Raw genomic sequence first — 12151 nt, 5'->3', positions numbered from 1 at the left:
GGCATCCTGGCCTGCATCAGGAACAGTGTGGCCAGCAGGAGCAGGGAAGTCATCCTGCCCTGTGCTCAGCACTGCTCAGCCCACACCTTGAGTGCTGTGTCCAGTACTGGGCTCCTCAATTCAAGAGAGATGTTGAGATGCTGGAAGGTGTCCAGAGAAGGGCAGCAAGGCTGGGGAGGGGTCTGGAGCACAGCCCTGTGAGGAGAGGCTGAGGGAGCTGGGGGTGTTTAGCCTGGAGAAGAGGAGGCTCAGGGCAGACCTCATTGCTCTCTACAACTGCCTGAAGGGAGGCTGTAGCCAGGTGGGGGTTGGGCTTTGCTCCAGGCAAGCAGCACCAGAACAAGAGGACACAGTCTCAAGCTGTGCAGGGGGAAGCTCAGGCTCAAGGTGAGGAGAAAGTTCTTCCCAGAAAGAGTAATTGGCCATGGGATGTGCTGCCCAGGGAGGTGGTGGAGTCACCGTCCCTGCAGGTGTTCAAGAAAGGATTGGATGTGGCACTTGGAGTCAGAGTTTAGTTAGTCAGGAGGTGCTGGGTGACAGGTTGGACTTGATGACCTCTGAGGTCTTTTCCAACCTGGTTGATTTTATGATTCTATGACAGAGAGGCCTTTCCCCAGCAGCAGGGAGCAGAGCAGGTGCAAGCATTACCCGTGCATACTCGATCTTCAGCGTGCAGCAGCCCGCGTAGATGTCTGCTCCATTCAGCGCCGCCTTCGCCTTCTGGGCGCAGAACACTGACTCAAACCTGCACAGCAGGTTAAGGAGCTGCCTCTCCCCAGGGGGCTCCTGCCTCTCCCCAGGGGGCTCCTGCCTCCCCCTTTCTTCTGAAGTGGCTTTCCTTTTGTAGCCTGCAGTACTGTACACCCGCCAAGAACTCTGCTCTGCCCTTGTGCTGAAGGGATGGAGGAGACCTTCTTGTGGCATTCCAGTCTCTGAAGGGGGCCTACAAGAAAGCTGGGGAGGGACTTTTGAGGGGGTCAGGGAGTGATAGGAGTGGGGGGGATGGAGTAAAAATAGGAATGGGGATTCAGATTGGATGTTAGGAAGAAATTCTTCCCCATGAGGGTGGTGAGAGCCTGGCAGAGGTTGCCCAGGGAGGTGGTGGAAGCCTCATCCCTGGAGGTTTTTGCAGCCAGGCTGGATGTGGCTGTGAGCAACCTGCTGGAGTGTGAGGTGTCCCTGGCCATGGCAGGGGGGTTGGAACTGGCTGAGCCTTGAGGTCCCTTCCAACCCCAACAATTCTGTGATTCTCCTGAGGAATGAATGGGTGGAGCAGGAGGCTCTCCATGGAAGGAAGAGGTACAGCAACACCCTCAAACGGTGCAAGTCATCTGATGCAGACAACACCACTTCCCACAACACTAAAAGCAGGCTATCCTGGAAAGTCAACCTAGTGACTGTCAGGACACAGAGCTGAAGTCTTCTCCATAGAGAAGCAGCAGCTGGTTTGCTTTTATGGAGCTCAGGGGCATGCTTTTTGCTTGGCATGCCAGCAGGGCAGCCACTGGTAAAGTCCTGTGTTAACAGAAGTCACTCTGCCACACCAGCACCATCTGAACACACATAGGAATGTCTGAGATTTTGGTAGCTCAGCCCAGGTCACAGCTCAAAAAGGGAGGGAATCAGTGTCTAGGAAGAGGGTTCTCAGAGTGGTGCAAGCTCAGGTGTAATGTCAGACCTTGGGCTCTGCAAGCCCCAGGAACACATCAACAGCTCTGGATGTTCATCCCATCCACGACTGTGTGCTACCAACACAGCAAACAGCAGGGGAACAGAGCAGGGAACTTCCTCAACGCATGAGCCACAGACCAAGGAGGCCTAAGCTGCTCTTGTGCTTTGTTGAAGTCAGAACAGCCTGGAGAAAAGAAGGCTGAGAGGGAACCTTATCAATATGTCCAGAAATACTGCAGGGTAGCTGTCAGGAGGATGGGGCCAGGCTCTGCTCAGTGATGCCCAGTAATGGGATGAGGGGTAAAGGATATGAAGTCCATCACAGGACATTCCATCTCAACAGGAGGAGAAACTTCTTGGGTGTGAGGGTGCTGGAGGCCTGGAGCAGGCTGCCCAGAGAGGTTGTGGAGTCTCCTTCTCTGGAGATCTTCAAAACCTGCCTGGACATGCTCCTGTGTGACCTGCCCTGGGTGGTCCTGCTTTGCAGGGGTTGGAATCAATGATCCCTGGAGGTCCCTTCCAACCCCTAGCATTCTATGATTCAGAGAATCACAGAAGCACAGAATGTTAGGGGTTGGAAGAGACCTCTGGAGACCATTGATTCTATGATTTTATGATACTAGAACTCCTTCAGAAAAGTCTGAAGAAGTCAAACTAGTCCTCTGCAATCCCTTACCCATTTCTTGAGTACCAAGACAGGCAGAAGCCACAGAGCTTCTGTGTCCAATGTCTTGCCAAGGGTACATGTCTGCAGTTAATCATCCATCATGGTGGTCAAGCCCATTGTTCTTGACAATGTTACTCTCCTATAAAGATGAAATGTGTAAGGGATGTTGTGGCTGTATAGACACAAGGAAATCAGAATCTCCCATGGCTTAGAGAGAATCACAGAATGGCTCAGGTTGGAAGGAACCTCAAAGATCATCTACTCCAACCTCCTTCCCATGGGCAGGGACACCTCTGAACTAGCCCAGGCTGCTCAAGGCCTCATCCACAGGGAAGGGGCATCCACAACCTCCCTGGGCAGCCTGTTCCAGAGTCTCACCACCCTCATATTGAAGAGCCTCTCCCTATGCTGCAGTCTAACCCTGCTCTCCCTCAGCTTCAAACCATCCCCCCCTTGACCTGCCTCATGAAAAGTCCCTCTGCAGCCTTCTGGTAGGATCCCTTTAGCTTTTGGAAGGTAGCTCTAAAGTCCCCCCAGACTCTTCTCCTCTTTATAATTTGTTCTCTGTAATTCTGTATTATTTATAATTTCTATTCTCTGGAAATGTAAACATAATTTGGTCTCAAAATGCCATGTATTTTGCTGCCATCCTCTTGTTAAATCCCATCTGCAGCCAAGAACCTACAGAAAGCAAAGAGAGGAGGAGAAGCAAAGAGAGGAGGAGAAGCAAAGAGAGGAGGAGAAGCAAAGAGAGGAGGAGAAGCAAAGAGAGGAGGAGAAGCAAAGAGAGGAGGAGAAGCAAAGAGAGGAGGAGAGCAAAGAGAGGAGGAGAAGCAAAGAGAGGAGGAGAAGCAAAGAGAGGAGGAGAAGCAAAGAGAGGAGGAGAAGCAAAGAGAGGAGGAGAGGCAAAGAGGAGGAGAGGCAAAGAGGAGGAGAGGCAAAGAGGAGGAGAAGCAAAGAGGAGGAGAGGCAGAGGAGGAGAAGCAAAGAGGGAGAGAAGCAAAGAGGGGGAGAGGCAGAGGAGGAGAAGCAAAGAGGGAGAAGCAAAGAGGAGGAGAAGCAAAGAGGAGGAGAAGCAAAGAGGAGGAGAAGCAAAGAGGAGGAGAAGCAAAGAGGAGGAGAGGCAGAGGAGGAGAAGCAAAGAGAGGAGGAGAAGCAAAGGGAGGAGGAGAAGCAAAGAGAGGAGGAGAAGCAAAGGGAGGAGGAGAAGCAAAGGAGAGGAGGAGAAGCAAAGGGAGGAGGAGAAGCAAAGGGAGGAGGAGAAGCAAAGGGAGGAGGAGAAGCAAGGAGAGGAGGAGAAGCAAGGAGAGGAGGAGAAGCAAGGAGAGGAGGAGAAGCAAGGAGAGGAGGAGAGGCAAAGAGAGGAGGAGAGGCAAAGAGAGGTGGAGAGGTAAAGAGAGGAGGAGAAGCAAAGAGAGGAGGAGAAGCAAAGAGAGGAGGAGAAGCAAAGAGAGGAGGAGAAGCAAAGAGAGGAGGAGAGGCAAAGAGAGGAGGAGAGGCAAAGAGAGGAGGAGTGGCAAAGAGAGGAGGAGTGGCAAAGAGAGGAGGAGAGGCAAAGAGAGGAGGAGAGGCAAAGAGAGGAGGAGAGGCAAAGAGAGGAGGAGTGGCAAAGAGAGGAGGAGAGGCAAAGAGAGGAGGAGAAGCAAAGAGGACGAGAAGCAAAGAGGACGAGAAGCAAAGAGGACGAGAAGCAAAGAGGAGGAGAAGCAAAGAGGAGGAGAAGCAAAGAGGAGGAGAGGCAAAGAGGAGGAGAGGCAAAGAGGAAGAGAGGCAAAGAGGAGGAGAAGCAAAGAGGAGGAGAAGCAAAGAGAAGGAGAAGCAGAGGAAGAGGAGAAGAGAAGAAAACCAAAGCAGCAAATCAGACTCCCAAAGGATATTCCACCATAGCCTGGATTCCATTCCTCTTGAAGATGACAATGCGCTGAACCTTGCCCACAGGGTTGCACACGGTGTAGAGGACATCCTAAAGAAGGGGGAAACAAAAAGAGTTTAGTCAGATGGCAGATTCCCAGCACTTTGGATCCACAGAGCTTTTCCTCATATTGCCCTTTAAATGCCAATGAGTGAAAGAAAGGCTCACACAGAATCACAGACAGGGGCTGAAAGCGACCTCCAGAGATCGTCCAGTCCAAGCCCCCTGCCAGAGCAGGGTCACCCAGGGCAGGGCACACAGGAATGCATCCATCCATCCTGCACCTGGGTCAGGGCAGTCCCCAGCACAAATCCAGGCTGGGTGAGCAGTGGCTGGAGAGCAGCCTGCAGGAGAAGGCCTTGGGGGTGTCAGGTGGTGACAGAGTCCCCAGGAGCCAGCAATGGTCCCTGGCAGCCCAGCAGGCAGCTGTGTGCTGAGCTGCATCCAGAGCAGGGAGAGCAGCAGCACAGGGAGGGGATTCTGACCTCTGCTCTGCTCTGCTCACACCACACCTGCAGCACTGCCTCCAGTTCTGGGGTCCCCAGAATGAGAGGGACCTGGAGCTGCTGGAGAGGGTCCAGAGGAGGGCCACAAGGATGATTCAAGGGCTGGAGAAGCTCTGCTCTTAGGACAGGCCAAGGGAGTTGGGGCTGCCCAGCATGGAGAAAAGAAAGCTCCAGGGAGACCTTAGAGCAGCCTTCCAGTACTTGAAGGGGCTCCAGGAGAGCTGGGGATGGACTTTGGACAAGGTCTGGGAGTGACAGGATGAGGGACAATGGCTTTGAGCCGGGAGAGGAGAAAATGAGACTAGAGATGAGGAAGAAATTCTTTCCAGTGAGGGTGGTGAAACACCAGCACAGGTTGCCCAGGGAGGTCGTGCATTTGTGCACAACCTTTGTAGGACCTTGCACTTGGCCTTGTCAAACTTGATGAGGTTGGCTTGGGCCCAGGTCTTCAGCCTGTCCAAGTCCAATTTTCAACTGTACAGTGGTATGACTTGAAATGCTGAAAAGTAAAAGGGATCAGACCCACAGCAAAGTGAGGAAAAATTCCATCAAACTGGAGTGGATTACCAGCATGTGAACATTTTACAAAGGAAATGCTGAAGAAGAAAAGGACTAAACAAAATGACCTCTCCCCCTAGAAGAAAAAAACATCCACAGCACTGAAACACAGGCAGAGCCTGAGGGACATTTCTGGTGCTGGGGCAACACCACTGGAAAGATTTCAGCAGCATTTTGCAACTTCAACATTTCAAAATCCTGACCACTGAAATCTTCAAATGTATTGCAGAACATCTGGCCAGCAGATGGAGAGAGGAGATCCTGGCCCTCTGCTCTGCTCTGGGGAGACCTCACCTGCAGGGCTGTGTCCAGCTCTGGGGCCCCCAACACAAGAGAGACCTGGAGCTGATGGAGAGGATCCAGAGGAGGCCACAGAGATGCTGAGAGGGCTGGAGAAGCTCTGCTGTGGGGACAGGCTGGGAGAGTTGGGGCTGTTGAGCCTGCAGAGGAGAAGGCTGCAGGGAGAGCTCAGAGCTGCATTTCAATGTCTGCAGGGGATCTGCAGGCAGGCTGGGGAGGGACTGTTGAGAAGGGCTTGGAGTGCTAGGCCCAGGGGCAGGGCTTTGAAAGTGGAGCAGGGCAGCTTGAGGTTGGAGCTGAGGAGGAAGTTGTGCCCAAGGAGAGTGGTGAGACACTGGCACAGGCTGCCCAGGGCTGTGCTTGAGGCCCCAGCCCTGGAGCCATCCAAGCTCAGCCTGGCTGTGTCCCTGTGCAGCCTGCTCTAGCTGGAGGTGTCCCTGCTGAGTGCAGGGGGGTTGGGCAAGATGCCCTGGGAGGCTCCCTCCCTACCCAGTGCAATCTGTCACTCTGAACAATGAGGCTGAATCACCTCAAAAACCCTTTTCTGCCATAACATTCACCTTACTTACACAAAGATGGTGCAAAGCTTTGGGAGGAGAATTTAATTCCTGACTCCAATGAACCCTGTAAGTGATCTCACAGGGCACTTGCTCCAGTCCCTTCAGCATCCTCATGGCCCTTTGTTGGACTCTCTTGAGTAGATCCCTGTCCCTCTTGGGCTCCCAGTGAGGAGAGGCTGAGAGCCCTGGGGGTGTTTAGTGTGGAGAGGAGAAGGCTGAGAGGGATCTGATCAATGTCTATCAATAGCTGAGGGCTGGGGGTCAGGAGGGAGGGGACAGGGACAGGCTCTGCTCAGTTGTGCCCTGGGATAGGCCAAGGGGCAGTGTATGGAAACCACAGCACAGGAGGTTCCACCTCAACAGGAGGAGGAACTTCTTCCCTGGGAGGGTCCCAGAGGCCTGGAGCAGGCTGCCCAGAGAGGTTGTGGAGTCTCCTTCTCTGGAGCCTTTCCAGCCCTGTCTGCATGTTTTCCTGTGTGACCTGAGCTGGATTCTGTGCTCCTGCTCTGGCAGGAGGGGAGTTGGACTGGAAGCTCTCCAGAGGTCCTTTCCAACCCCTAAGACCCTGTGAGAGCTGTGAGCCTGTGATCTCCAAGGTCTCTGTGAAACAGCACAGAACGGAAATATCCTGAGAGAGCCCAGGTCAGGGAAACCAAACGAGAAGAAACCTACCACGGTGATGGGGTAGAGGGGATTCTGAATTGACAGGAGGAGCACTTTGTTGCCACCAGAGGGGTCATCAGTGTTGCCTGGCCGGGTGATCCTCTTGCTGGTGGAGTAGTTGAAGAAGGCCTGCTGGCCAGCGATGTAGACAGGCTCCTCTGCCGCAAAGCTCACACACTTCTTGGCGCTCTCCACGCTCTCAAACTCCACCAGGGCCTGCCGCTTGAAGGGCATCATCATCACGTAGCTGGGCAGAGAAAACACCACAGCAAGGTCTCCTCTGGCCTGCCTTCCTCACAGCACCTCCAAAGTCCCCTCACTGCTTGTTTGGGTTTTTTTCCTCCCTAACCAGGCCACAAAAGAAAACAGGTCTCGCAGAATCAACCAGGTTGGGAAGAGACCTCCAAGATCATCAAGTCCAACCAATCACCCAACCCTATAGAATCAACCAGGTTGGAAGAGACCTCCAAGGTCATCAAGTCCAACCAATCACCCAACCCTATAGAATCAACCAGGTTGGAAGAGACCTCCAAGGTCATCAAGTCCAACCAATCACCCAACCCTATAGAATCAACCAGGTTGGAAGAGACCTCCAAGATCATCAAGTCCAACCAATCACCCAACCCTATAGAATCAACCAGGTTGGAAGAGACCTCCAAGATCATCAAGTCCAACCAATCACCCAACCCTATAGAATCAACCAGGTTGGAAGAGACCTCCAAGGTCATCAAGTCCAACCAATCACCCAACCCTATAGAATCAACCAGGTTGGAAGAGACCTCCAAGGTCATCAAGTCCAACCAATCACCCAACCCTATGGAATCATAGAATCAACCAGGTTGGAAGAGACCTCCAAGCAGCTCTGAGATGAATAAGGAACAAGCAGCTCTGAGATGAATAAGGAACAAGCAATTCTTTTCCTGAAAAAAGCTGAATGAATAAAAACATTCAACCAATGCAGTAAACAGGGCATCATTTACTAACTACCTACCTAACCAACCAACCAACTAGCTACCTACCTGCCTACCTACCTCCTAAAACCAACTGGCTAAAGCCTTGCTAAAGGATCAAAGTAAATCCCCAAGTGATAGGTGAAACACCTTTGCTGTTGCTAACAAATCTAGAAGCACAATTTGGACACCAAACTCAGGCAGGGGAAACAAACACGAAGTATCAACACAAATTCAGACCCTGGAAACACTCAAGAAACTCTTGTCAGCTGGCTAATGATGTAGTGCTGAGGGATGTGGTTGGGTATCAGAAGAAACTTCTTCACAGGTTCACAGGATGTCAGGGACCCAAAGAGATCACCAAGTCCAAGCCCCCTGCCAGAGCAGGACCATAGAATCCAGCACAGGTCACACAGGAACACATCCAGACAGGCCTTGAAAGTCTCCAGAGAAGGAGACTCCACAACCTCTCTGGGCAGCCTGCTCCAGGGCTCTGTGACCCTTACAGTGAAGAAGTTCCTCCTTGTGTTGAGCTGGAACCTCCTGTGCTGCAGCTTACATCCATTGCTCCTTGTCCTATCACAGGGAGCAAGTGAGCAGAGCCTGTCCCTGTCCCCTCCCTCCTGACCCCCAGCCCTCAGTTATTTATAAACATTTATTAAATCCCCTCTAAGTCTTCTCTTTTCCAGACTAAACAGTCCCAGGTCCCTCAGCCTCTCCTCACCAGGCAGTGTTCCAGTCCCTTAATCATCCTCATAGCTCTCTGCTGGACCCCCTCCAGCAGGTCTCTGTCCCTCCTGAACTGGGGAGCCTAAAACTCAGCACAGTACTCAAGATGAGTTCTCAGCAGGGCAGAGTAGAGGGGGAGGAGAACCTCCCTGGCTCTGCTGGCCACACTCCTCTGAATGCAGCCCAGGCTCCCCTTGGCCTTCTTGGCCCCCAGGGCACATTGCTGTGCCATGCAGAACTTGCTGCCCACCAGCACTCCCAGCTCCTTCTCCTTGGGGCTGCTCTCCAGCAGATCCCCTCCCACCCTGTCCTGCTGCAGTTTCTTCTTCCTTCCCAGCTGCAGGACTCTGCACTTCTCCTGTTGAACCTCAGCAGGTTCCTCTCTGCCCAGCTCTCAGCCTGTCCAAGTCTCTGCATGGCCTCACAGCCTTCAGGTGTCTCAGCCAAGCCTCCAGTTTGGTCTCATCAGCAAACCTGCTGAGCAGACTCTGTCTGTCTGTCTGTCCCCTCATCAGTGTCACTGATGAAGATGCTGAACAGGACAGGACCCAGCAGTGATCCCTGGGGGACTCCACTGGTCACAGCTCTCCAGCTGGACCTGGCACCATTGACCACCACTCTTTGAACTCTATCTTGAACCAGTTCCTAATCCACCTCACTGCTCTTCCATCCCACACTTCCTGAGCTTGCTCACTAGGATGTCATGGGAGAAGGTATCAAAGGCCTTGCTGAGGTCAAGGTTGACTACATCCAGTGGTCTCCCTGAATCTACCCATTCGTTATGGCATCATAGAATGCTATCAGATTAGTCAAGCAGGATTTTCTCCTTGGTAAATCCATGCTGACTACTCCTGATAACCTCCTTCTCTTCCCTGAAAGGGTTATCAAAGACAGGAACAGGCTCCCTGGGGAGGTGGTTGAATGCTCATCCCTGGAGGGGTTTCAACGAGGCAGGGCCATGGTGCTGGTGGTTATGGTTCAGCCCCAGCCTTGGCAGAGTTAGAGAATGGTTGGACTGGATGAGCTGCAAGGCCTTTGACAACCCAAATGACTTCAGTAGGTGCATTTAGACTTGAAAAGAAATTCAGGCTTCCAAAAAGCAGCACTCAACCTGTGCTGAGTGTTCACACACCAGGAATCTTTACTGCTCCCTGAAAGGAGGTTGGAGTATGGTTGGGGTTGGTCTCTTCTCCCCAGTATCAGGTGATAGGAGGAGAGGAAATGGCCTGAAATTGCCCCAGGGGAGGTTTAGGGAGGAGATTAGCAAAAATTTCTTTCCTGAATGAGTGGTCAGGCTGCCAAGGGAGGTGGTGAAGACCCCATCCTAGGAGCTGTTCAAGAAACCTATGGCCACAGGAGGGCCATAGTTTAGTGGCCATGGTGGTGTTGGGTTGCTGGTTGGACTGGATGATCTTAGAGGCCTTTTCCAGCCAAAACAGCTCTAAGGTTCTCTTTCAAGGAGCTTTCTCTGAATAACCACCTCATCTGAAGGTCCTACACAAGCATTCCTCCCATATGAAACCCTAAGACAAAGCATCATGTGCTCTGTGGCTCCTCCTTAGTTTAGGTGGATTTACTTCTATCCAGACTGGATATCTTCTCTGCAATCCAGCCCAGCTGCAGTTGCTATGAAGGCCAGGACCAGCTGTGCTGTCCCAGCCTGACAGCAGACACTGGGGCATGCAGACAGTGCCACTGCTTGACCAGGCTTGCCCTGTACACAGTCATGGAATCACAGAACCAACCAGGTTGGAAAAGACCTCAGAGGACATCAAGTCCAACCTATGACCTGATGCCTAACACCTCCTGACAACCAAACCCTGGCTCCAAGGGACACATCCAAGCTTTTTTTGAACACCTCCAGGGACAGTGACTCCACCACCTCCCTGGGCAGCACATTCCCATGGCCAATCTCTCTTTCTGGGAAGAACTTTCTCCTCACCTCCAGCCTAACCTTCCCCCTGCACAGCTTGAGACTGTGTCCTCTTGTTCTGGTGCTGGGTGCCTGGGAGCAGAGCCCAACCCCCACCTGGCTCCAACCTCCCTTCAGGCAGTTGTAGAGAGCAATGAGGTCTGCCCTGAGCCTCCTCTTCTCCAGGCTAAACACCCCCAGCTCCCTCAGCCTCTCCTCACAGGGCTGTGCTCCAGACCCCTCCCCAGCCTTGCTGCCCTTCTCTGGACACCTTCCAGCATCTCAACATCTCTCTTGAATTGAGGAGCCCAGAACTGGACACAGCACTCAAGGTGTGGCCTGAGCAGTGCTGAGCACAGGGCAGGATGACTTCCCTGCTCCTGCTGGCCACACTGTTCCTGATGCAGGCCAGGATGCCATTGGCCTTCTTGGCCAGCTGGGCACACTGCTGGCTCCTGTTCAGCTGCTGTCACCCAGCACCCCCAGGTCCCTCTCTGCCTGGCTGCTCTCCAGCCACTCTGTCCCCAGCCTGTAGCACTGCTTGGGGTTGTTGTGGCCAAAGTGTAGAACCTGGCACTCAGCCTTGTTGAATGCCATCCTGTTGGGCTCTGCACATCTGTCCAGGTCCCTCTGCAGAGCCTTCCTACCCTCTAACAATTTGACTCCTGCTCCCAGCTTGGTGTCATCTGCAAACTTACTAATGGTGGACTCTATCTCCTTATCGAGATCATCAGTAAAGATATTAAAAAGGATTGGGCCCAGCACTGATCCATGGGAGACACCACTAGTGAGTGGCTACCAGCTGGCAGTGCCACCATTCACCACCACTCTCTGGCCAGTTCTTAACCCAGCACAGAGTGCTCCTGTCCACGTGAAGGAAACCTTTCTGCTTTTCTTCCCAGCTAAGCTCTGGATATCAACAAGCTGTCAGAATGTCTTTCAAGCCACCTCTCAGTAAGGCTCCCAACAGAGAGAGGACTTCATGCTGGTTGACCTACCATATGGTTCCAAACTTTTCCAGGGCTTCCACGAGATCTGCTTCCACCACTGATTCACACAGCCCTCGGACGTGGACCACGGGAGAAACGGAAACTTTGTGGTGGCTTCCCCCAGCATCCTAGCAAGGAAAGGAGACTTTAGAATCCAGCACACAACAAGGAGGGCTGCTAGCAGCAAAGGAAAATAACATATTTTTAGCCTGGAAGAAAAAATAAGGCTCTGAGGAGACCTCACATCAGCCTTCCGCTACCTGAAAAGGGCCTACAAGAATCACAGGACCTTAGAGGTTGGAAGGGACCTCTAGAGATCATCAAGTCCCCCTATGGGGACAGGCTAACAGAGAGTTAGGACTGTTCAGCCTGGAGAAGAGAAGACTCTGGGAAGACCTTACAGTCACCAACTGACACCATCCAAGTCCTTCTCCACCAGGCTGCTCTCCAGTCACTCCTCACCCAGCCTGGATTTGTGCTTGGGATTGCCCTGACCCAGGTGCAGGACCTTCCATTTGGCCTTGTTGAACTTGAAGAGGTTGGCTCAGGCCAACTTCTCCAGCCTGTCCAAATCCCTCTGGATGACATCCCTCAACACATGCCACAGGTGTATGTTTGAGTGCCAAAAAGCCTTGACAAGGAGCAGATCTACACCTTAGCATCAAAGCAGTTTTACAGCTACCAAGCTGCAGTTTCAAGCAAAGCTACAAGGACCCCTGATTTCCTCTGAAAGG

The 12151-nt window shown here is 52.7% G+C and overlaps 1 protein-coding gene across 1 annotated transcript in view; it reads right to left on the bottom strand.

The window, feature by feature from the left end:
* The window catches only part of HNRNPLL (heterogeneous nuclear ribonucleoprotein L like), a 35251-nt gene extending 23764 nt beyond the window's left edge, over positions 1–11487 (bottom strand). Inside the window, exons 1-4 of the mRNA XM_054398390.1 lie at positions 11427–11487; positions 6847–7084; positions 4216–4301; positions 649–745 (exon numbers count right to left, since the gene is read on the bottom strand). Coding sequence (XP_054254365.1) covers positions 649–745; positions 4216–4301; positions 6847–7077 — 414 coding nt within the window. The 5' untranslated portion in view covers positions 7078–7084; positions 11427–11487. The remainder of the gene's footprint in view (positions 1–648; positions 746–4215; positions 4302–6846; positions 7085–11426) is intronic.
* Between the last annotated feature and the right edge of the window lie 664 nt (positions 11488–12151).

This window comes from Indicator indicator, unplaced genomic scaffold, assembly GCF_027791375.1.
Source record: "Indicator indicator isolate 239-I01 unplaced genomic scaffold, UM_Iind_1.1 iindUn_scaffold_52, whole genome shotgun sequence".
Classification (NCBI taxonomy): Eukaryota; Metazoa; Chordata; class Aves; order Piciformes; family Indicatoridae; genus Indicator; species Indicator indicator.
This window is presented reverse-complemented; position numbering and strand designations above follow the sequence as displayed.